This window comes from Lepidochelys kempii, chromosome 8, assembly GCF_965140265.1.
Source record: "Lepidochelys kempii isolate rLepKem1 chromosome 8, rLepKem1.hap2, whole genome shotgun sequence".
Lineage (NCBI taxonomy): Eukaryota > Metazoa > Chordata > Testudines > Cheloniidae > Lepidochelys > Lepidochelys kempii.
This window is the reverse complement of record NC_133263.1, coordinates 289,728-312,382: the sequence shown is the minus strand read 5'-3', so window position 1 is coordinate 312,382 and position 22,655 is coordinate 289,728. Positions and strand designations below refer to the sequence as shown.

At 43.5% G+C, this 22,655-nt stretch overlaps 1 protein-coding gene across 3 annotated transcripts in view; it reads left to right on the top strand.

Annotated features, from left to right (window-relative positions):
• The window catches only part of KDM3B (lysine demethylase 3B), a 132,430-nt gene that overhangs the window by 32,227 nt on the left and 77,548 nt on the right, over positions 1–22,655 (top strand). For 2 of the 3 annotated variants that reach the window (XM_073355004.1, XM_073355003.1), the window contains exons 2-4: positions 8,974–9,141; positions 21,632–21,745; positions 22,454–22,559. In XM_073355004.1, the coding sequence (XP_073211105.1) occupies positions 8,974–9,141; positions 21,632–21,745; positions 22,454–22,559 (388 nt within the window). Of the gene's footprint in view, positions 1–8,973; positions 9,142–21,631; positions 21,746–22,453; positions 22,560–22,655 lie in introns of those variants that run through there. The other variant, XM_073355005.1, reaches the window with a different exon arrangement.

The window sequence follows — 22,655 nt, the reverse complement described above, 5'->3', positions numbered from 1 at the left end:
CTGTCTCAAAGGCCCCAGCAATACTGGTTGGCTGTACAGAGACCTTGCCCGGTCCAGAACCTGTTCAACAGGGCTCATTGGCGCCAGGGCAGATCAAAACCAGGCAGGCAAATTGTGGAGTTGGCGACAAGGGACTAGTTGGGGATTATAACTGATATCCATTCATCTCGCCAGAGAGTTTCTGCCCTCTCATCCTGGTGTGGTGGATGAGACCATAATGGGCGACGTAATGCAAACGTGCAGCTGGTGGTTTAAAAAGGTCATTGTGCAGTGGCAGGCTTGAGTTGGCGAGTACTTTCTCCAGTAACTTGCCAGTGGCAACCTCTCTTCTGTTATGAGGAAGAGCAATATTGCTCAGAACTGGGAGCCATGGGAGTGGTGTCGGACGCAGGTGCTGGAGATGATACCCATGGTGGCATGTAACTGCGTATCCACCAGTTTGGTGTGTGATCGGCTCCATACTGATGTGCAGTACTCCGCCACCAAATACGAGGTGGCAAGCGCTGACGTCCGCAGAGTTGGAGCACGAACACCCCATGACGAACCTGCCAGTTTGCTAAGAAGATTGTTGCGTGTCTTATCTTTAGCTGCTGCCTTTTTCAGGTGGGCATGGTAACTCAGTGTGCAGTCTAAGGTCACTCCTAGATAGACCGGTTCTACTTCATGCTTCACCATCTGACCACTCAGATAAACATTCAGTTCTCGGGTTGCGCTGGCATGATGAAGATGAAACAAACTGGAGTCTGTTTTTATGATGCTTGGCTGGAGGCGCCAAGCCTTACAGTAGTCGGCTAACTTTGTCATGTCCCAGTTTAAGGTGGCATCTAGCTTGTGGACCATCTGGGCCTGGGTACTGCAACAGATGATGTTTGCGTAAATGAACTTTCATGACTCCGCTGTTGGCAGGTCACTGATGTAAAGATTGAACAGAGTTGGCAAAAGAACAGAGCCCTGGGGTAACCCATTGCTCTGTCGTCTCCAAGTACTTGTCTAGATGATATGGTATAAAACCAGGTTTCAGAGTAACAGCCGTGTTAGTCTGTATTCGCAAAAAGAAAAGGAGTACTTGTGGCACCTTAGAGACTAACCAATTTATTTGAGCATGAGCTTTCGTGAGCTACAGCTCACTTCATCGGATTCATACCGTTTCCACGCTGTAGCTCACGAAAGCTCATGCTCAAATAAATTGGTTAGTCTCTAAGGTGCCACAAGTACTCCTTTTGGTATAAAACCAGTTTATCTGTTTGGCGTCTTGTTTACATGTGTGCTCCTATTGCTGCTGTATGTGGAGATGAATAACTGGTGGGAAACTGTGGTGTGTGTGTGTGGGGGGGTAAACCTACTGTAGACAAGGCCGTAGTCTTCCATGGTATATGAGAACAAAATGCTAATGTAAGTAACCAGCTGAAAAAGAACTCGTCTTTTACCCAGGCCTTCCAGGCTGCTTTCATATATCACTGTAAGGGACTGCGGAAGACTTTGTTATGGCCTAGCTAGGGAACTTCCGCTTTCTCGAGGCCGCCCGGTCACTGTAGGACATGGAGAACCAACTCTAACCGGTTTCGGCCAGTTCTATCTGCCCTGTGCAGGCAGCGGAAAGCCCCTGTTGGAAAGTACCTTATTATATATTCATGAGCTGCTTTTGTGTACTGCTTATTAGGGCTCGCTGTTTACCCGTTCGTCGGACTCCGTCCCAGGCAAAGCTCCGGTGTGCTGGGTTTTCCGCTTCTGTGACAGCAACGCTTGGAGTCCCCTTTGCGGGTGTGTCACTAACCTTCAATAAAGCCAATAACTCGTTGCTTAGCTGCGTGTGGGTCTCGTTTTTCAGAGTACCTCTGCCGGCCTGCGGTGCTTCAAACACTTTGGCCCAGAACAATCACAAAGATGCAAAAAAGGGGCACAAGCTCAATTTTAGTTCTTTAATGGCTCTTTAGTGTTCCCCGTTAGTTGCAATAAACTAAACAAAGGGTTATACAGGTTTGTCCATCAGGCTGTCTCTACACTGCAAAAATTGTGTACCCCATAATCCTTGGTAGAATAAGCTTTATTAGAAACTGTTTAGTGTGGATAGAGCCTAAGGGAGACTTATTCCATAGGGTGGGGAATTCAGGAACTTGAGCAAGTCTTTGCTTGACTCCCTCCAAGCAGCAGCAGTGGATTTCTGTAGTTTTGCTAAGGATTTGTGTACACTAGGCACTTTCCACAAAATTTCCCAGTACCAGCAATCGGGTAGTATAAACAAGACACCACTGGCGGTGGTATACCTGCTCTGCTCAGAGTTACAGTGTAAAAATGCTACTGGCAGCAGGAGTCCTTGTCTAGACTAGTAACCCCATCAGTGGTAGAAATGGTGAGAAACTTTGGGAGAATAAAGGCTAATGTAGTCAAGGCCTTAGCATATTTAATATTTTTCTCCTTCCAACTCAGAACTGAAGACAGGAGATCTAAGTGTCTTAAAAACCTCTGAAAACATTTTTGAAATATATATTTGAATAAATCAAGAGTCCAGATGTAATAAATATTCAAATTAAGGTGTGTGTGCGGGGTGGGGAACACCTCCCAAAACTTCTCAATTATTACAGCACCCTCACAATGGCTTCTTGATATTCCAGCATGTGTGGTATGTTGCTGCCTTTCACCTCTCACATACAAAGAGCATATTATGTTTGTTCTCAGATCGTCTTGCCCTTGTCTTTATTTCTCTCCTCTCTTTGCCTTGCAAAAGCCTCCTCTTCTTCTCTTTGCACAATCTCCATGTCATTGGCATCAGCTTCCTTCTTTGCAGCTCTTGCTGTCTTGAACAGCCTCCATGTGAATCTGCATTATACATCACTTTGCAAATAGTCTGAAAATATGATTATTGGTGGGTGTGTGTGTGTATCTTTGTTATATCCACACATAGCAATCAATCCACAAAAGTATTTCAGGCAGTCTTTACAAGTCATTCTCCATCTTATGCATACTCAATGTCCGCCATTTGGGACAAAATAAAGAATTTATTTTCTATGCTTTGAATGTGGACACTTGAGAGCACAACCTGTTGGCCTCAGGCTGGTTAGCTTCCTCTTCGTTGTGCTCCACTGTTTGGAATGGTAGCCTCTGCCATCTCTTCCTTGCATGATTGGCCTTGGAGAAGATTGCTAGCAGATCTTCATGAGAAAAATAATATGATACTGGTTCAGAACCAAAAGTTGTGTGGTTCTCTATAGTTACATACAAAAACTGTACAGGCTGTGCACATGTATAAATTAAATATCCAAAGATGAAGAAAAAAGGGAAGAGGGAAAACACTGAGAAAGTGTCAGAAATAGCAACTATTCCCACCGCTCTTTCAGTAGCTCATAACTTCTTGAAACTTTTTTCACCTTCTGAGCTAGAATTTTCCAGCCTTGATCTCCACCAGAGAAATGATTTTTCTAAAAAATATTTACAAAAAGTTCAGTTATCTGAAAATGATGGTGGGTGGGGGAGAGAATGTACAATGGGAAAAATTATTTTGGCAACCTTTAACAGCCCTTCTTCTAAAGTAGAAATTTGGCAGGGTGAAAATTCTTGTAGAGTAGAAGTGCCATTCAGTATTCCAGTGAAAACTGGCTTTAATAGGTTGAATTGAGGAAGGTAGCTTGCACGCACACATCACTCTGACTAATATCTGTGTCCTAAATAAAAGGGCTGCCTATATATGCATAGTTAACTGTAGTGATGTAGAATTCTTAGGTTCTAAGAGGGTCTAGGAATTCTTCAGAAGAGCACCTACAAATATTTCTCCTGTGGAACTCAGGAGCTTTTTTGGTATGAGGTGTGGGAAGTGTGGGTGATCTCCAACTTCTGTCCTTTGCTGGTGGCCCTCAGTTATATTTTGTTAATTAGTAAAAGTCTTTGATTGTAATATACAACATACCATTGATGTTTTACACTTACAGAAGCATTCTTCCGTCATCCTCGCTTGGAAGGGTTGTGGTGTTACTGTGCAGATGGAAAAATCCCCTCCATTGACATAAGCTGTGTCTGCACTAGGGGTATGTCGCCTTAGCTATGCTCGTATAGTCCCTGTAGTGTAGACATACCCAAAGGCTTGGAATGCAGCAGCATTAGTGTTTGATTTTGAGAAGGTGTGACGTTATTGACATGAACTGTGACTGTATAGATCATTGTTGCAACCAGGGTCCTTTGGTTGTACCAGGTCTTGTACAGAGGAGGTCAAGTGGGGTGTCTATGGGAAAGGTTATAGTTTGCTGGTTATGATTATGCTGTCTGTATGTGTGTATCATTTTTATATTTCAAGTTATGAATATTGGCTATGTACTTGTATCTCAGTGTTTGATTCTAAGTAGCCTCAGTGAAGCATTTGGTCAGCTTTTCGAGAAAGGACTATTCTGAACAAGTGCCCAATCAAGAAATACTTAACTGACAATGGACTTTGGGAGACGCCAATCCACATCTGAGCTTTCCTGGGAACATTCAAACTAACATGTAAACAATGACGTCTGCCTGAAAAGAACTGAGTCATGCATGGACATGTGACTCCAAACTCCATCTTGCTGCTGTGATTTTCCACAGTAAGAACAAAGGGGTGTCCTTCCACATTGGAGAGGATATAAAAAGCCCTGGAAATCCCTCCATTTTGTCTTTAATCCTGCTTCTTACCTTTGGAGGAACTTTGCTAGAAACAGAAGCTCTGAACAAAGGACTGAATGACCCATCCAGGCTGTGGATGTACTCCGGAGACTTGATTTGAACCTGCAGTTTATTCCATCACTGCTACAAGCCTGAACTAAGAACTTTGCCATTACTGTATGTAATTGATTCCATTTAACCAATTTTAGCTCTCATCTATGTTTTTCTTTTTATGAATAAACCTTTAGATTCTAAAGGATTGACAACAGCGTGATTTGTTGGTAAAATCTGATTTGTATATTGACCTGGGTCTGGGGCTTGGTCCTTGGGATCGGGAGATCCTTTTTTCTTGTACTGGCGTATTGGTTTTCATAACCAGTCATCCCCATAAGGAGTGGTGCTCATGGTGATACAAGGGAACTGGCGTATCTGAGGGAATTGCTTGTATGACTTCTGGTTACCCAGTCGGGTAAAACCAAAGTCCTCTCTTTCAGAGTAACAGCCGTGTTAGTCTGTATTTGCAAAAAGAAAAGGAGTACTTGTGGCACCTTAGAGACTAACCAATTTATTTGAGCATAAGCTTTCGTGAGCTACAGCTCACTTCATCGGATGCATACCGTGGAAACTGCAGCAGACTTTATATATACACAGAGAATATGAAAAAATACCTTCTCCCACGCCACTGTCCTGCTGGTAATAGCTTATCTAAAGCGATCATCAGGTGGGCCATTTCCAGCACAAATCCAGGTTTTCTCACCCTCCACCCCCCCACACAAATTCACTCTCCTGCTGGTGATAGCCCATCCAAAGTGACAACTCTTTACACAATGTGCATGACAATCAAGTTGGGCTATTTCCTGCACAAATCCAGGTTTTCTCACACACACCCCCCCCACCCCCATACACACACAAACTCACTCTCCTGCTGGTAATAGCTCATCCAAACTGACCACTCTCCAAGTTTAAATCCAAGTTAAACCAGAACATCTGGGGGGGGGGGGGGTAGGAAAAAAACAGGAGGACACAGGCTACCTTGCATAATGACTTAGCCACTCCCAGTCTCTATTTAAGCCTAAATTAATAGTATCCAATTTGCAAATGAATTCCAATTCAGCAGTTTCTCGCTGGAGTCTGGATTTGAAGTTTTTTTGTTTTAAGATAGCGACCTTCATGTCTGTGATTGCGTGACCAGAGAGATTGAAGTGTTCTCCGACTGGTTTATGAATGTTATAATTCTTGACATCTGATTTGTGTCCATTTATTCTTTTACGTAGAGACTGTCCAGTTTGACCAATGTACATGGCAGAGGGGCATTGCTGGCACATGATGGCATATATCACATTGGTGGATGTGCAGGTGAACGAGCCTCTGATAGTGTGGCTGATGTTATTAGGCCCTGTGATGGTGTCCTGCACTGCTATGGGTACCCGCATGGCCCCACAGTATGCCAACATTTTTATGGCTGATTTAGAACAACGCTTCCTCAGCTCTCGTTCCCTAAAGCCCCTACTCTACTTGCGCTATATTGATGACATCTTCATCATCTGGACCCATGGAAAAGAAGCCCTTGAGGAATTCCACCATGATTTCAACAATTTCCATCCCACCACCAACCTCAGCCTGGTCCAGTCCACACAAGAGATCCACTTCCTGGACACTACAGTGCTAATAAACAATGGTCACATAAACACCACCCTATACCGGAAACCTACTGACCGCTATTCCTACCTGCATGCCTCCAGCTTTCACCCTGACCACACCACACGATCCATCGTCTACAGCCAAGCTCTGCGATACAACCGCATTTGCTCCAACCGCTCAGACAGAGACAAACACCTACAAGATCTCTGTCAAGCTTTCTTACAACTACAATACCCACCTGCAGAAGTAAAGAAACAGATTGATAGAGCCAGAAGAGTTCCCAGAAGTTACCTACTACAGGACAGGCCTAACAAAGAAAATAACAGAACGCCACTAGCCGTCACCTTCAGCCCCCAACTAAAACCCCTCCAACGCATTATTAAGGATCTACAACCTATCCTAAAGGATGACCCAGCACTCTCTCAAATCTTGGGAGACAGGCCAGTCCTTGCCTACAGACAGCCCCCCAACCTGAAGCAAATACTCGCCAACAACCACATACCACACAACAGAACCACTAACCCAGGAACTTATCCTTGCAACAAAGCCTGTTGCCAACTGTGCCCACATATCTATTCAGGGGACACCATCACAGGGCCTAATATTATCAGCCACACTATCAGAGGCTCGTTCACCTGCACATCCACCAATGTGATATATGCCATCATGTGCCAGCAATGCCCCTCTGCCATGTACATTGGTCAAACTGGACAGTCTCTACGTAAAAGAATAAATGGACACAAATCAGATGTCAAGAATTATAACATTCATAAACCAGTCAGAGAACACTTCAATCTCTCTGGTTACGCGATTACAGACATGAAGGTCGCTATCTTAAAACAAAAAAAACTTCAAATCCAGACTCCAGCGAGAAACTGCTGAATTGGAATTCATTTGCAAATTGGATACTATTAATTTAGGCTTAAATAGAGACTGGGAGTGGCTAAGTCATTATGCAAGGTAGCCTGTGTCCTCTTGTTTTTTCCTACCCCCCTCCTCCCCCCCCCCCCCAATGTTCTGGTTTAACTTGGATTTAAACTTGGAGAGTGGTCAGTTTGGATGAGCTATTACCAGCAGGAGAGTGAGTTTGTGTGGGGGGGTGGAGGGTGAGAAAACCTGGATTTGTGCTGGAAATGGCCCACCTGATGATCACTTTAGATAAGCTATTACCAGCAGGACAGTGGGGTGGGAGGAGGTATTTTTTCATATTCTCTGTGTATAAATAAAGTCTGCTGCAGTTTCCACGGCATGCATCCGATGAAGTGAGCTGTAGCTCACGAAAGCTCATGCTCAAATAAATTGGTTAGTCTCTAAGGTGCCACAAGTACTCCTTTTCTTTTTGCAAAGTCCTTCTTTGTTTGGCTGGTTTGGTGTGCCTTAGTAATAAAGGAAACCCAGCCTTGGGCCATTAACTGCCCTGCTCTAAGCAACTTGTCCTGAATTGATACTCTCAGTTGTGTCCCGCTAGAGGCCGCTTCGTTACAGAAGGCAGTATCCTTTTAGTGGTTAGATTAGGGACTGAGACTCCTGGATTCTGTTCCTGTCTTCACCACTCATTGGGTAACTTCAGACTATTCACTTCAGTGTCTCTGTACTTCCAATTACCAGGCTGAAAAACAGGGATGCTTCCTGAGAGGTTGAGGGTTAATATGTTAAAGTGCACTGCAATTGTGTTGTAGAGGAGATTTAATATATTACAAAGTTTCTAGTGAGTAAATAAATCTGGGTAATCCCAAACACTGACAGAAGTGTGTGCCTATATTTTAGAGAATGGAATAGCAGTGCCCACCCAATGTAAGAGGAGAACTTCTTGTTTAGAGTGTGCTCTATGGATATGATGAATAGCAGTTGTAACAATTTATCATAACTGTCGGGCCAATCTGTTGGAAATTTAGAATGGGAGGGTAGGATTGAAAGCAGTTTAAAATCCTTATCTTTGATTAAAAGTCTAGAAAACATGACTTATGAGGGAAGATTGAAAACACTGGGTTTGTTATGTCCCCTCTCAGTCTTCTCTTCCCCAGACTAAACAGTTTTCGGGTACATAAAGGTTGTAACAAGGAGGAGAGAGAAAAATTGTTTTTCTTAACCTCTGAGGGTAGGACAAGAAGCAATGGGCTTAAATTGCAGGAAGGGCAGTTTAGGTTAGACATTAGGAAAAACTTCCTAACTGTCAGAGTGGTTAAGCACTGGAATAAATTGCCTAGGGAGGTTGTGGAATCTGTGTCATTGGGGATTTTTAAGAGCAGGTTAGACATACACCTGTCAGGGATGCTCTAGATAATACTTAGTCCTGCCGTGAGTTCAGGGGACTGAACTAGATGTCCTCTCAAGGTCCCTTCCAGTTTTATGATCTTTGAAAGGCCTGTTTGGAGTGTGTTACTTCCACCTGGATATTTGGAGTAAAGGGGCAACTGGAACATGTCTTCCATCTCTCATGGAAAGATACAATACCTGAAATTGGTGGGTTTTGGTGTGGGGGAGAACAAGGAAATGAACTCTTTCCAGTTTTCTGTAGTTACCATGCACTTCTCTGATTTCTGTTCGGTAATGTGTGTGGTAGCTATGCAGACACAACAATCTAGTATTGATATGAAGCATGTGTCCTCAAGTTATACTAATTTTCCTGACTAAAGTTGAAGTCTTTACCCATGTGGGTTTGTGGGATTTCCACCCACCTATGGTGTCTGAAACATGTTAAATATGTTTTCGTAGATCTTTGTGGAGTTTGATGGCTGCAACTGGAATCAACATGCCTGGGTGAAAGTTCATGCTGAAGAGGTCATAGTGTTGCTGCTGGAAGGGTCACTGGTATGGGCTCCTCGAAGTGATCCAGTTCTGCTTCAGGGAACTCAGGTCTCACTTGCACAGTGGCCTGCACTGGTAAGTATTTGGCCAGAACAGTGACACTATATAGGGAAGTCATTTCATAACTGAGATTGTGGCTAGCTTTGCTATAAACCTTTTGTTGCAAAGCTGCCTCTTAACATTGCCAAAACTAAGCTGCCTGAAATTTCTAGAAGCTATAATCCAGAAAAAAATGTGGGAGCTGGGAAAGGTGCAGAGGGGATTTGGACAAGATCTTTGTAAACTTTGAAGTTGAGAACATCTGGGTTTTTCACTCCCCCTCTCTCCCCTTGAAAAGATCTAATTTTTTTAAACATCTTAGGGCTTGTCTACACTTAAAATGCTACAACTGCAGCTGCACCACTGTAGCACTTCAAAGTAGACATTATCTACACTGTCTGGAGGGGTTCTCCCATTGGCATAAGTAATCTTTCTCCCCAAGTAGCTAGGTTGATGGAAGAATTCTTCTGTTGACCTAGCGCTCTCTACACAGGGACTTATGTTGGCTTAACTATGCCACTCAGGGATGTGGATTTTTCACACCTGAGTGACGTAGTTATGTCGACATAATGTTTTTGTGTAGACAAGGCCTTAGCTTAGCTCATTTATTATGAGGTGCCTGATAAGAATTTTTTTCAAACCTCTGAACCCTCTTGGCTTTATAGAATCTACAGAGTTCCTGGAAAACATCATAAAAGATTTTCTCGTGGGCCTGGTCAATACTTAAGTGAGGTCAATGTAGCTAGTGCTGTCAGTGAAAAATTCAGTCCTCAGTTCTAAAGCTATGCTGACCTAATGCCAGGTGTAGATGCAGCTAAATTGATGGGAAAATTCTTCAGTCTACCTAGCTGCTCCCACTCAGGGGTGGATTACTTACAACAGTTGAAAAACCCCTTCTGTTGATGTGGGAAATGTCTTCTCTACAGTGGCATAGCAGCAATGCTGTAGCTGTGGCTGTAGTCTGTGACTGAGATTCTTGCAGAGTCTGTAAATGCCCCCTGGGATACTTAGCCTGTGTGGCTTACATTCCTCAAGAGAGCTTTTGAGACAAGAGACAGTAATTTCTGGCAGAACAACTAACAGCGTATTCATAACTTGTGGACTGTAGTGCTTTCTGAGACAGTTAAATGTTTAAGCGCTACAGGATCTAATGCTGTGTCTAGACTCGGGGGGGGGGGGGGGAGAGAGAGAAAAGGGGCGTGTTGTTTTAACCTTATTAATACTTGTTACCTAGCATAATTTGAGATATCACTTAGCACCTAGTATAGACAGTTTCACAGTTTATAGACTTTTAGAACAGTTAGCCAATCTCTCCCTAGGTTAATTTTTGTGTGTGAATTTTGCTTTTTTAATAATTAGATTTCATACATGAACAAGAAACAGAGCAGTGCAAAGCCTCTATAGCTCACTAACTGAATCTGACTCTTAATTTGCAATTAACTTATTGGTTTAGTTATCTCGGATACAGGGTAACTTTTTTTAACATTTTAAAATTATTTTTTTAAATACTATATAGGCAAATTTACCAAATTAAACTTCTGAGAAATAAAACTGGCATTTGGCTATTGATGAAAAGATTATTAGTAATTCTTAAGGCTATGGGGGTCCCCCGTATCTGGATACCAACCTGTACAAGGTCCCCAGTAAGCCCAGGATCCTTAGATTCAAGATCTGCTGGCCTGCTCCCAGGCTTGCTTGGTCAGCGAGGACCACAATATGTGCCTCTATTGCCTTGGTGAAGCTCATATACCCTCCAAGTGCAATATCTGCCAGACCTTTCCTAGATGAACCTGTCAAGCCCATGAATTCAGCTTAGAATATTCCTCAGGGACCATGCAATGAGGCTACAGTCCATTCCTGACCTGTCAGACCCCTCTGTGCATTGGCCAGAGACACCAGCATGGTGTCTGAGCATGGTAGCCTCTGGCTCGGTGGATAATCAGAGCACGGTTAAAGACTGTCTCCCACAGGTGTGAGGGTGGTAAGAGCAAGCACTCCCACAGGAAATATGAGAAATCCCCTTCCCAAGTTCTTATGCAAAAAGAGAGGACGTCCCCCCTGACACCTCAGAGCCTGGTGAGTCTCTGTGCTAGTATGGGAGTGTCAGGAGTTCACGAGGAGTATGGTACTGGTGTCCTGCCACCCAGGGGCAAACCTGCCTCCCAAACTGTCTCTAGTTGAAGGGGCAGGACCATCCTCAGTACTGGCAAAGAGTACCAGTGCTGAGAGGGAAGGAATTGGTACTGAGGACAGTGGCATATCTGAAGACAAGAACACTGGTGCCACCAAGAGACAGAAGCCCAATCCACTCTCCAGTATCTAGTTAGTAATGTCCTCCACAGTAGTGTATCTATCTATACGAGCCCAGAATCGCCTATACTGGGCTTGTCTTCACTACCAGGAGATTGACGCTAAATCAACAGCAGAGTGCTTTCCGGTCGACTCGGTACTCCAGCTCCCCAGGAAGAGTAAGGTAAGTCGACTGGGGGGCATCTCCCGTCGACGCAGCACAGTGAAGACACCCCTGGTAAGTCGACCTATGTTGCGTCGATTCCAGCTACATTATTCGTGTAGCTGGAGTAGCGTAACTTAGGTTGACTTACCTCGGTAGTGTAGACAAAGCCCCTGTCAGATCCAGTCCTAACCAGGGATGTCCCTAAACTCTCTGGTACAGTTGAGGCACAGTAAGATGTCCCATACCAATGGCACTGCCAACTGATACAGAAGCTTCCTTTTCCTCTGAGTTCAGAGTCAGTGGAAGAGCTTCCCCAACTCCCCCAAGATAGGGGTCAGCCCTCACAGAGGCTCCATGATCTCATGAGCACCTTCCTTCTCTCATAGGGGGGACTGCCCAATTCAAGACCAGCAGTACTCTTCTCCACAGGGATCACCTCTTCTCCGCTACATCCCTTCATACTGGCCTTATATGGGTCCCAGGGACCCCACTATGTGACAGCTTGAATCTATAAGGTCACATCAGGAGTCAAGACAGTTTTTTCCCCATACAGGGGAGAACCTCAGACCCCTAAGAAACAATCTAAAATAGAGGAGCAAACTGACTAGTTGGCACCATTTCCCACTGTGAGGTTATCATACTTGTCCCCAAATGAAGCAATCACACCTGCCTCATTGTCGCTGCCTAACTACAGACAGTTTCAGGACTCCCTGAGTAGAAATACGGATACACTCCACAGCTCCCTGGAGGAAGTACAGGGCACCCTATATAAGCGACTGGATATTTTCCAGAGTGCCAGTCCCAGTAAGGTGGCACTGCCACTTAATGAGGCCATCTTTGAATGAGCCATGATGGCCTGGCATACTGCAGCCACTTATGCTCCCACTCTGAAAAGACAGAGAAGAAATACTTTGTGCCACCTGAGGAACTAGTAATCTGCCACCTTAACACCCCATTCTGAACTCTCTTTAGTTTTGTAAGCTGTCTCCAAAGGAAACAAAACACCCAAATCGGCACCCACTGATAAGGAGACGAAACATTTAGACTGCTTTAGGAAAGAGAACTTCACTGTGGGGAACTTACAGTTCCATGTAGCAAGCTATTAAGCTTGAATGCTGAAGTATGATTTTATTAATTACAGTAAGTTCTTGGAATTCACAAACAACTCCCTCAAGAGAGACATCATTTCCAACCAATTATCAATGAAGGTAAATTGCTAGCTAGATCAACCTCCAGGCCTCAATGGACACATCAAATTCAGCTCCCGCTTGCTGGCAACTTCCATAGTCATGAGATGGGCCTTGTGGCTCCAGTCCTCTGGATTTTCCAAATAAGTCCATCCACAGTGGAGGATCTGCCTTCTGAAGGAAATAACCTATTCAGTTAGAAAACAGGTGAATCTTTCTAGTCTCTCAAAGACTTACGAGCAACCATTCACTTGCAGATATCTCTACATACTCCAGCACTGCAGAGGAAATACCCCAAGACTCTGTATTACAGACAACAACCAGCTCCTCAACCATTCTACCATCAAAGGGCCATTAAGCTGCTTAGGAAACACCAGAGAACTCAGCCTCTTAAACACAATGTCCTCCCTTTATTCTCTTTCCAGCCTCCCACTAAGGAATCTTTTTGATGGGACTTTCAGGAGCTGCAAGTTGGTCCACCTGTTGTGTTTACCCATTCATTCATTTCTCTATCCCTCTTCAGGGACCCATCTTATGAGAGGATGCTCAGTCTTGTAGAGTCCCTGTCACGCTTGGGAGCCATAAAACCAGTACATCTTCAGCACAGGGAAAAATAATTTTACTTAAGATATTTCCTTATTCCCAAGAAGAAATGAGGCTGGAAGCCCATCCAAGATCTCAAACAGCTGAATGTCTTTGTCTGCCACTGATGTTCAGAATGATCATGCTGGTCTTTATAATTCCCTCACTAAACAAGGGTGACTGGTTCACAGTTCTCAGTTTAAAGGATGCTTATTTCCACAAAGACATCCACGCTGCACACAGCTTCCCGAAATTTGCCATAGGCCCTAGACCACTACCAATACAGAGTGCTTCTCTTTGGCCTCTCAGTGGCACTGAGGGAATTCACAAAGATGACGTTAGTAGTGGCAGCTCATGTACATCACTAGGGTTTGTCAGTGTTCCACACCTCGATGACTGGCTGCTGATGGGGAAGTTCTGTAAAGAAGTACAGATAACATCCCTATCCCTACTTAGACCTCTTAACTCCTTAGGCCTCCAAGTAAATGTAGAAAACTACATTTGAGCTTTCACAAGGACTATAGATTTTATTAGAACTGCCCTATATTTAACCAGAGTCATAGCATACCTATCACAGGATTCCAAGCAATGAAAGACCTCTTCACTCAGCTTTGGCAGAACATGCAGACAATGGTTCAAGCTTGTTTTACCTTCCTAGGTACACGAGTCTTCCGAAGGATGTCAATCTTCCATGTCTACAGGCATGATTACAGACAGTCTACATGCCAAACAAGCACAGCCTGGACAAACTGATCTTGTGCCCCCACAGAGTTCTGACCCTGCTATCCTGGTGTGCATGGGGGCTCCCTTTGCCCCTCCCTCACCCACAAAGGAGATTAATTACAGACCCCTCTCAGCAAGGATGGGAAACCTGCCTCAAGTAACATGTAAGACACAGGGTATCTGGACCCACCAAGAATCTCCATTGCACATATACATTCTGGAGTTGTGTGCCGTTCACAAAGCCTGCAGACAATACCGATGGTTTATTTGAATCCTGCATGTTCAAGTCATATTGGATAACTTGACAGTGATTTGTATCAACAAACAAGGAGGACCACACCTCTTGTCATAGAAACTGTCAATTTGTGGAACTGGTTCATTAGCTGCCAGATCACCATCTCAGCAGTGCACCTCCCAGTGGTGCACAAAACATTGGTAGACAGCCTCAAAAGGCTTTTCTTCAAAGACCAAGAGTGGGAACTACATAACTGGGTGATATGAAACATCTTGCATGACAGGAACCCCACTGCTGAGATCTCTTGGTGTCTCAGGAGAACAAGAAATTCCCCATCTACTACTCCAGAGGGAACGTATTTATCATTCAGTGGTCAGAACTGCTGATGTACAAATTTCCTACCATCTCTCTTTTACTTTGAATCCTGAAGAAGATCAAACAAGATGGAGCATTGGTGATTCTGATTGCTTCAGTGGCCTAGCTCTGGTTCCTGAGCATTCTTTGGATGTTCTTGTCTGTGCAGCCATATTCAGCTCTTCCCAGACCTACTGGCTAAAGACAAGGACACACATCCAACATCCCAACCCAGCATCCTTTCATAAGAACAGCCATACTTCAGAACAAAGGTCCATCTAGCCCAGTATCTTGTCTTCCCACACTGGCCAATGCTGCATGCTTCAGAGGGAATGAGCAGAACAGATAATCATCAAGTGATCCATCCCGTCGCCCATTCCCAGCTTCTGGCAAACAGAAGCTAGGGACACCATCCCTGCCCATCCTGGCTAATAGCCATTGATGGACCTATGCTCCATGAACTTATCTAGCAGTGTGATATTTGGATAGCTGTTGGGCATAGAAAAGTCACTTTTTTTTTTTTTGACTTATTGCACATGTGGATCCCACTTATGATGTCCATGTGCCCCAGCACAGGACTTTGGAACAATTTCATTAGCAGCATCCAGTGGAGGTTACGCATGCGCCCTACATGCCCTTGCCCCCACTTTCCCCCAGCTGAGGGCATAAAAGGCTCAGTAATCCCAGCTGCTATTCATTTCCTTCTAACTGCCTTAGGCTGTGACTCAGAACAACATAATGTACTTCTGTAGTAAATCTTGTTACTTCATAATTAATCTGGTAGTTAAATTATTTATACCTAGGGTACTAGTTAGCCCAAGATTTTTAAAAAATGGCAGAGCCCATATCTCCAGCTTTCTAGCTGTGTCCTTCCAGAGGCTTCAGTTTTCACAACAGTGCCCTGTCACTAGAAATGTTGTACCTAATTCAGCAACAATTAAAGACTCAGAGCAGTCAAGGACCCCTGACGTCTGAGTGACTGATTCAGAGTGAGTTTCTTGGCACCGAGCTCACTGAGGGAAGTGAAGAGGAACTCTTCAAAAGAGCGATTACTGCTGGTGCTGAGAGTGAAAAGGAGTTCTTCAAGGAGCTGTTATCTCTGGAGAGGGGAAAAATTGGGACCAGGACCTGCAATGCTGCATTGCAGTACAGTGCTGGTATAAAAACCTGCCGCCTCCTCCTTCAGCTAAAAGATCTCATGTGCGGGGGGGAAGAGCACAGCATTCTGCCTTCCTTCTTTTCAGCACTGGCTTCAGCAGCACTGTCCTCCTTAGCATCAGAGTTCTCAAGACAGGCTTCTACAGTGCTTCCCTTGTTAGCACCAGCAGCTTTGATCAATGCCTGCTCTGAACCAGCAGTTTCAGTTGCAGAGGAAGCTTCAAAGCAGAGAGAGGTACCTACAGCATCCTTATTGCAGGGACCTTTTACAACTAGATTTTTATCACCAAAAGTTTCTTTTCTATCTTCACCAGACCTTGATATTGCTTCAGAGCCTGAGTCACCACTCCTAGAAGTTTCCCTGATCTCAATACTGGACAGATCCCCTCCTCAAAAAGAAGCAAGGATGACGCTAGTGAAAATTTGTTTGAGCCAGCACATCAATACATTTAGGGATTTGAGTCCCACTAAAATCCTTCACTCTTCTGCCCTGGGCTTCTACATTAGAGGTCAAGACTCTTGACTCCTCTGCAGACTCTGACAGGAGTCCTTCACCAAAAAGGAAACTGCATGGATGGAAAGAAAATAAGTCTAGGGAGGCATATGGAAAAGAGCCTCGTAGCAGACCTGAGGATCCTTATTCTCACTGTGCTCCTTGGTTCCTTCCAGACTGACCAAATGATCTTTCCCATATGGTCCACTGCCATAGCCGTATTGGCCCTCCTGGCCTCAATGACTGCAATTTCATGGACCAGTTCTCCCACAGTATACAGGATCTATTCATGAGTCACCTGCTGCAAACTCTTTTTTTTTTAATTCTGATCACTCTCCTCATCAACTTCAAGATGCAGAGGAAAACAAATTTCAAGTGATGAAACCATTTCACAGGCTACACCATCTTCAGCTGATTTTAAAAACTTTTCAGGAATTTGCTTGGATTGAAGCAAATGGCAAAAATACTAGAAGTTCCTTTGGAGAGCGTTTAGGAAAAAAGCAAATAAACTTTTTCTTGATATTCCATAGCCAGCATCCCAAAGCAGGGTTGCGTGCCCTATTAATGAAGCAATATTGGATCCAGAAAAATATCGCTGGGCTATTCCTGCTTCCACTGCAGCTACTACAAAACACTCTGATCATGGCCATCAGGTGCTGTCTAACGGATTTGAGTATTTTTATACTCATGTAGCTCCACTTTCACTGGTTGTTGCTGCATCCAATGAGCTGTCAAGACAGTCTAGGAAATCAACCTCTAAGCAGAGAGAACCCAAGAGACTGGATCTTTCTGGAAAGTACTTTTACTCTTCAGGCCGGGATACCAAATTATCAAGCCATGTTATCTAAACATGATTGTCTGCCATGGAATAGATGGTCAAAGTTTAATGACAAGTTTTACCTCTCAGAATGGTAGAGATGAGTTTAAAGCTACTTGTGGAAAAACAGCTTTTTGTTATAACCTCTCTTCAAGCTGCAATAGATGCTGCCAATTTGAGTGTGTTCAATGGCTACAGATACCATGATGTGATCTTCATGGTTATCTGTGTCAGGTTTACCAAAGGAAGTGCAAGCGACTATTTGATTTTCCATTCAATGGTCAGAATCGATTCAGTGCCAGGACAGATAATCTCTGCATTCATTAAAAGACTGGAGATCCACACTCAGGTCATTAGGTTTATACACTCCTTTCTTTCAAAAAGACGCACTTTAAAGATTTTCCTCAATCTTTATTCTTCAGTTATACGAACACTCAATATTTTTTCATATTCCCAACACCAGAGGCCTCCTGAACCATCTAGAATGAGATCTGTATAGCAGAAATAGTAGTCAGTTCCACTACCCTCAGACACACAAACATCAAATTTGATGCAACAGTCAAGGATCTTGGACTAATCCACAAGTTATCTTTTTCTTCATGCTTTGGTTCCTGTTTCCTGGAGGCTTGGTTGGCAGTCACCACATATTGATGGGTCCTTCAAGTAATCAAGGATGGTTATACCATTCACTTTCAATACATGTCTCCTTTCCACCCCTCTTCCTGGTCCCTTTTCAGGGACCATTTTTATGAGTGCCATTCATCAGGAAGTAGACTGATCAAGCTCAGAGCAATAGAGTTAGCATGTCAGGAGTATATAGGAAAAGGTTTCTGTTTTCCCTATTTCCTCATACTGAAAAAGAGAGGTGGCTTGTGTCTGATTCTAGACCTCGGGAACCTCAACAAATTAATTTGACATGCCAAGTTCCACATGGTAACTCCTGCTTCAGTTGGATATCATGGACTGGTTCATTACCCTTTATTTAGGGAATGCTTATTTTCATGTGTCAGTACCCCACCACCGCTCTCCCTTGGAAAGCATCCACATTTTATGGCTGTAGGGAGTCATTATCAATTCTCAGTCCTATATTCTGGAATTTCATCAGCACCAAGGGTGTTTGCAAAGTGCCTATCAGTAATTGCAGCCCATCTACATAGGCAAGGATTTCGTACGTACCCTTTGCTAGACTGCTGGCTTGTGCAGGGGAAGTCAAACACAGATCATAGTGTCTGCCAAGAAACTGATGCATTTACTTTTTTATCCCTGGGTTTGAGGATTAACTTTAACTTTAAAATGTTGAATCCGATTCTGTCATAATCCAGAGTTTTTTTCCACTGCATGCATCTGATGAAGTGAGCTGTAGCTCACGAAAGCTTATGTTCAAATAAATTGGTTAGTCTCTAAGGTGCCACAAGTACTCCTGTTCTTTTTGCGGATACAGACTAACACTGCTGCTACTCTGAAAAGAGTTCATCAGTGCTCCTGGACTTCCTAACAGGGAGTTTATCCTTCCTATTAGACAGATTTCAGATAATAATAAAATACCTGATTCTACACTTCAATATTTACCCTCAAGCAACAGTAAGGATAGTGTCTTAAACTGTTAGGACATTTAGCTTCCTGTACATTTGTAACCACATTCGCCCAGTCACATCTCAGACTGTTTCAAACTTGGATCTAGTCTGTTTACAGACCAACAATCCAGTATACATAAGTGAAAGTGCTGATTCCAGTTCAAATTCTATCCTCGATGAAATGGTGGAGGACAGAAGAAAGTATATATACGGGAATTCCCTTTGCTCCTCTGATTGTTCCAAAACTTTGATAACAGCTGATTCCAAGATGGGTTGGGGAGCATATATAGAGGGGACCCAGAGGCCATGTGTCTGACCATCATCTAAAAGCCACGATTCACATAAATGTACTTAAAATTAAGGGCAGTGAGATTCACTTGCAAAGCATTTTTCCCTGTCACACACAGTTCTTCAGTCCAAGTTCTCATGGACAATTGCATGGCCTCCTAGGACTTAGGGAGGTGCAAGATCAGGCGCCCCCCACCATGCCCCCCTCCTTTTTTTTTTTTTTTTTTTTTTGCCAAGGAACCATAAAATTTTGGGAATGGTACATTCAGTGTTACATCAGTCTGACAGCTCTTCTCTTTCTGGAGAGAGAAATGGTCTAACAGCCTCACTAAGCAGCAAAATGTACTCTTCCCGTGAAATGAGAATTTAAAAAGTCAACCCTAAACTGAATTTTCCAAGTGTGTTGGCTTCCCCAGATTTATTTGGGTCAGTTCTAAACAGAAAATGTCTGATATTTTGCCTTTGAGTAGAAGAGAGTTGGCAATGTCTAATAGATGCATTCATGAGTTTTTTGGTCACACCATTTTATGTATGTTTTCTTTCTATTTACTCTGATTCCAAGAGTGCTACAGAAAATAAGGCATGAAAAAGCTCAAGTTATGTTGGTGGCTCCTGCTCAGCTTCACCAGTTTTGGTTCTCAGATAATCAGTTTATCACACTCCCAGTTTAGGGAGATGTTATCACAGAGTCACTCTGATTCTCACCAGTCTTCATGGCCTGGGTGATATTTGAATGCTCTCAATAGATAACTGTTCTTCAAAGGTGCAGAGCAATGCTCTTCAGAGTAGAAAATTTATTCACTAGGAGTACGTACACCACCCATAAAGAGAGAAGTTTCCATTTGGCAAAGACTAAAGGTTATGCTCCATGTCAGTGTTCTATTCCAACAATATTAGATTACTTCTTATCTTTAAAGCACTCTTCAACCAAAGTCCATTTGGCAATGATATCTGCATTCCATTCTCCTGTGGAGGGATGTACAATTTTCTCTCATCAGTCAGTGAGTAGATTTGTTAAAGGGCTTAGCCACATTTTTCCTCCTGTGGGAAAGCTCACTTGAACATGGGACTTTAAATTTAGTGATTTCTTTGCTGATGCTTTCCCTCTTCCCACACCACTTTTGAACCTCTGGCAAATTGTCCAATTCATCTATCATCCGTGAAGGTAGCATTCCTGGTGGTAATTACATCAGCTTGTAGAAAAAGCGAATTACAAGCCCTAATGATAAATCCTCCATACAGTTTTTCACATGGATAGAGTAACTATGAGATTGCACCCACCTTTTATTCCTAAAGTACTATCAGATTTTCATATCAGTTTATTCATTTACTAGTTTTTTCCCCCCCCCCAACAACATGTTCTTCACCTGCTGAATTTAAATCACATATCTCAGATGTGAGACGGTGGCTGTTACGAACTAGATCAGGGGGTCTCAAACTGTGGGTCGGGACCCCAAAGTGGGTCAGGGATCCTGTTTTAATGGGGTCGCCAGGGCTGGTGTTAGACTTGCTGGGGCGCAGGGCCAAAGACCAAGGGCTTCAGCCCTGAGTGGTGAGGCTCAGGCTTCGGCTTCCGCCCTGAGTGGTGGGATTCAGTTTACAGGCCCCCACCACCTGGGGCTGAAGCCCTTGTGCTTTGGCCCCCCAACCTGGGGCAGCGGGGCTGGGGTGGGCTCAGGCTTCAGTCCCCCCCTTCTGGGGTCTTGTAGTAATTTTTGTTGTCAGAAGGGGGTCGCGGTACAATTAAGTTTTGAGAACTGCTGAACTAATCTTTTTGTAAAACTTCAGTACTTTTCATTGCATATAGTAATAAATCAAAAGGAATGACTGTTTCATCACAGACTTTCAAAATGACTATTGCATTAGAACTGCTTATGATATTTAAGAGTCCTCCGTCAAACATGTGACCTCACTCCACCAGAGCACAAGCTGTGTTGATAGCATGCTTAAATTGGGTTCAAATATCGGAAATATGTAGAGCAGCTACCTGGTCTTCAGCTCATAGATTTATGAAATATTAAAACTAGAAATGAGTAGTACAGAGAGCTTTTGATCTGGGAACTTGTTCTCTTGCGCTGCTGTCAGGTATCTTAATAGTACTCCTGACATGCACTTTAGTTTGTCAGAAAATGACAGTAACGGAAAATTCTTCCCTTCATTAGTCTGTCCATAATAGTATTTACTGCTACATGATGTGAAAATATAAAAGTGTCCCTTTCAAATAGCGATGTCTGTAATCTCCTGTGATACTTTGGCTGGGTTGCTGAGGCTCCTAGATATATTGGGACTCAGCACTGATGAGTCCTAGTGTAATTCCACTTTCTTGTGAGGAGAGTTGACTATCAGATGATTTGGAGAAAATGAAAAATGCCTTTCACTTTCATTAAATTGCTGGCAGTGGCTCCTCTTGTTTTAAAATTCAGGCTCTAGGAATTGCAAGCTACCTGACCTGGGCTATTTTTGTTGTTTGTCTTCAGTATTTATGCTGCACTTGTTTAAAAATGTCTTATTTACAACGTTAACGTCTTGGTAATAAAGTATTTTATGAATGGTTGGGGCATCCCCTGTGAGGATATGAAACCTGCAGAAGGGTATTACTTGTGTCAGTGTGTCCCCCTAATCTGTTTCCATACCCTTCATTCAAGTTTTCTTCTTCACAGACCTTCACTCCTTTAGTAGATAAGCTGGGTTTAGGCTCTGTGGTTCCTGTGGAGTTTCTTCTGGACCGAGACCTGAGATTCCTGTCCGATGCCAGTGGATTATGTCTGTTTCAGGTACTTGAAGAGGCATTCTCAGACAGAGTACAGATTCCACTTCATACCATGCTTTCCAGGTTGATTCTTTTTCAAGATGTGGTGGGGATCCTCATGGATATTGGGTAGATAGAGAGGGTATGAAAAAGTACAAGAATTGGCCCTGATCTCCAGCTCCATTCAGAAAGTCTTAAGGTCCCAGCTCTTCCCCCATCCTTCATTTTAGGAGCCTCTAGTTGCTGAGGCTCAGCCAAAGGGTCTGCATAGACCCTCCCTATCCAGAGGGAATCATTGCTATAGGAGTTCCAGAACTGCTTGTGCATAGTGGTCTTGATCAATTTCCTGACACATTGAGAAAGCTTGTTTACTTTTGTTTTGATGGAGGTCAGATATTCTTCTCCATCAGAGCCTCTAGAATAGAGAGAGGCCAGAGAGCTGTGGCCCCCAGCAGTATAACTACTGTATTGTCTATTCAAAAAGAAAAGGAGGACTTGTGGCAACTTAAAGACTAACAAATTTATTTGAGCATAAGCTTTTGTGAGCTACAGCTCACTTCATCGGATGCATTGAGCTGTAGCTCACGAAAGCTTATGCTCAAATTGGTTAGTTTCTAAGGTGCCACAAGTACTCCTTTTCTTTTTGTGGATACAGATGAACATGGCTGCTACTCTGAAACCTGTATTGTCTACTGGCTTTCTTGCATTCAAAACTTTTTTGTGTCATTGGCAGATGGGAACAGAGAGCCAGAACCAAGTTCTGCAGGAGCAATCTGCACTGAGAGACTCGGTCAATGCATTAATTAGTGACCAGAAACTTCAGGAAATATTTAGCAGAGGTAAGACCAACTGGCTTGTAGCTTGAGGGCTTGGATTGTGCATGAGTTTGTGCTCCGGAGAGGAGTCCCAAAATAAACAGTAATACCCATTGTTTG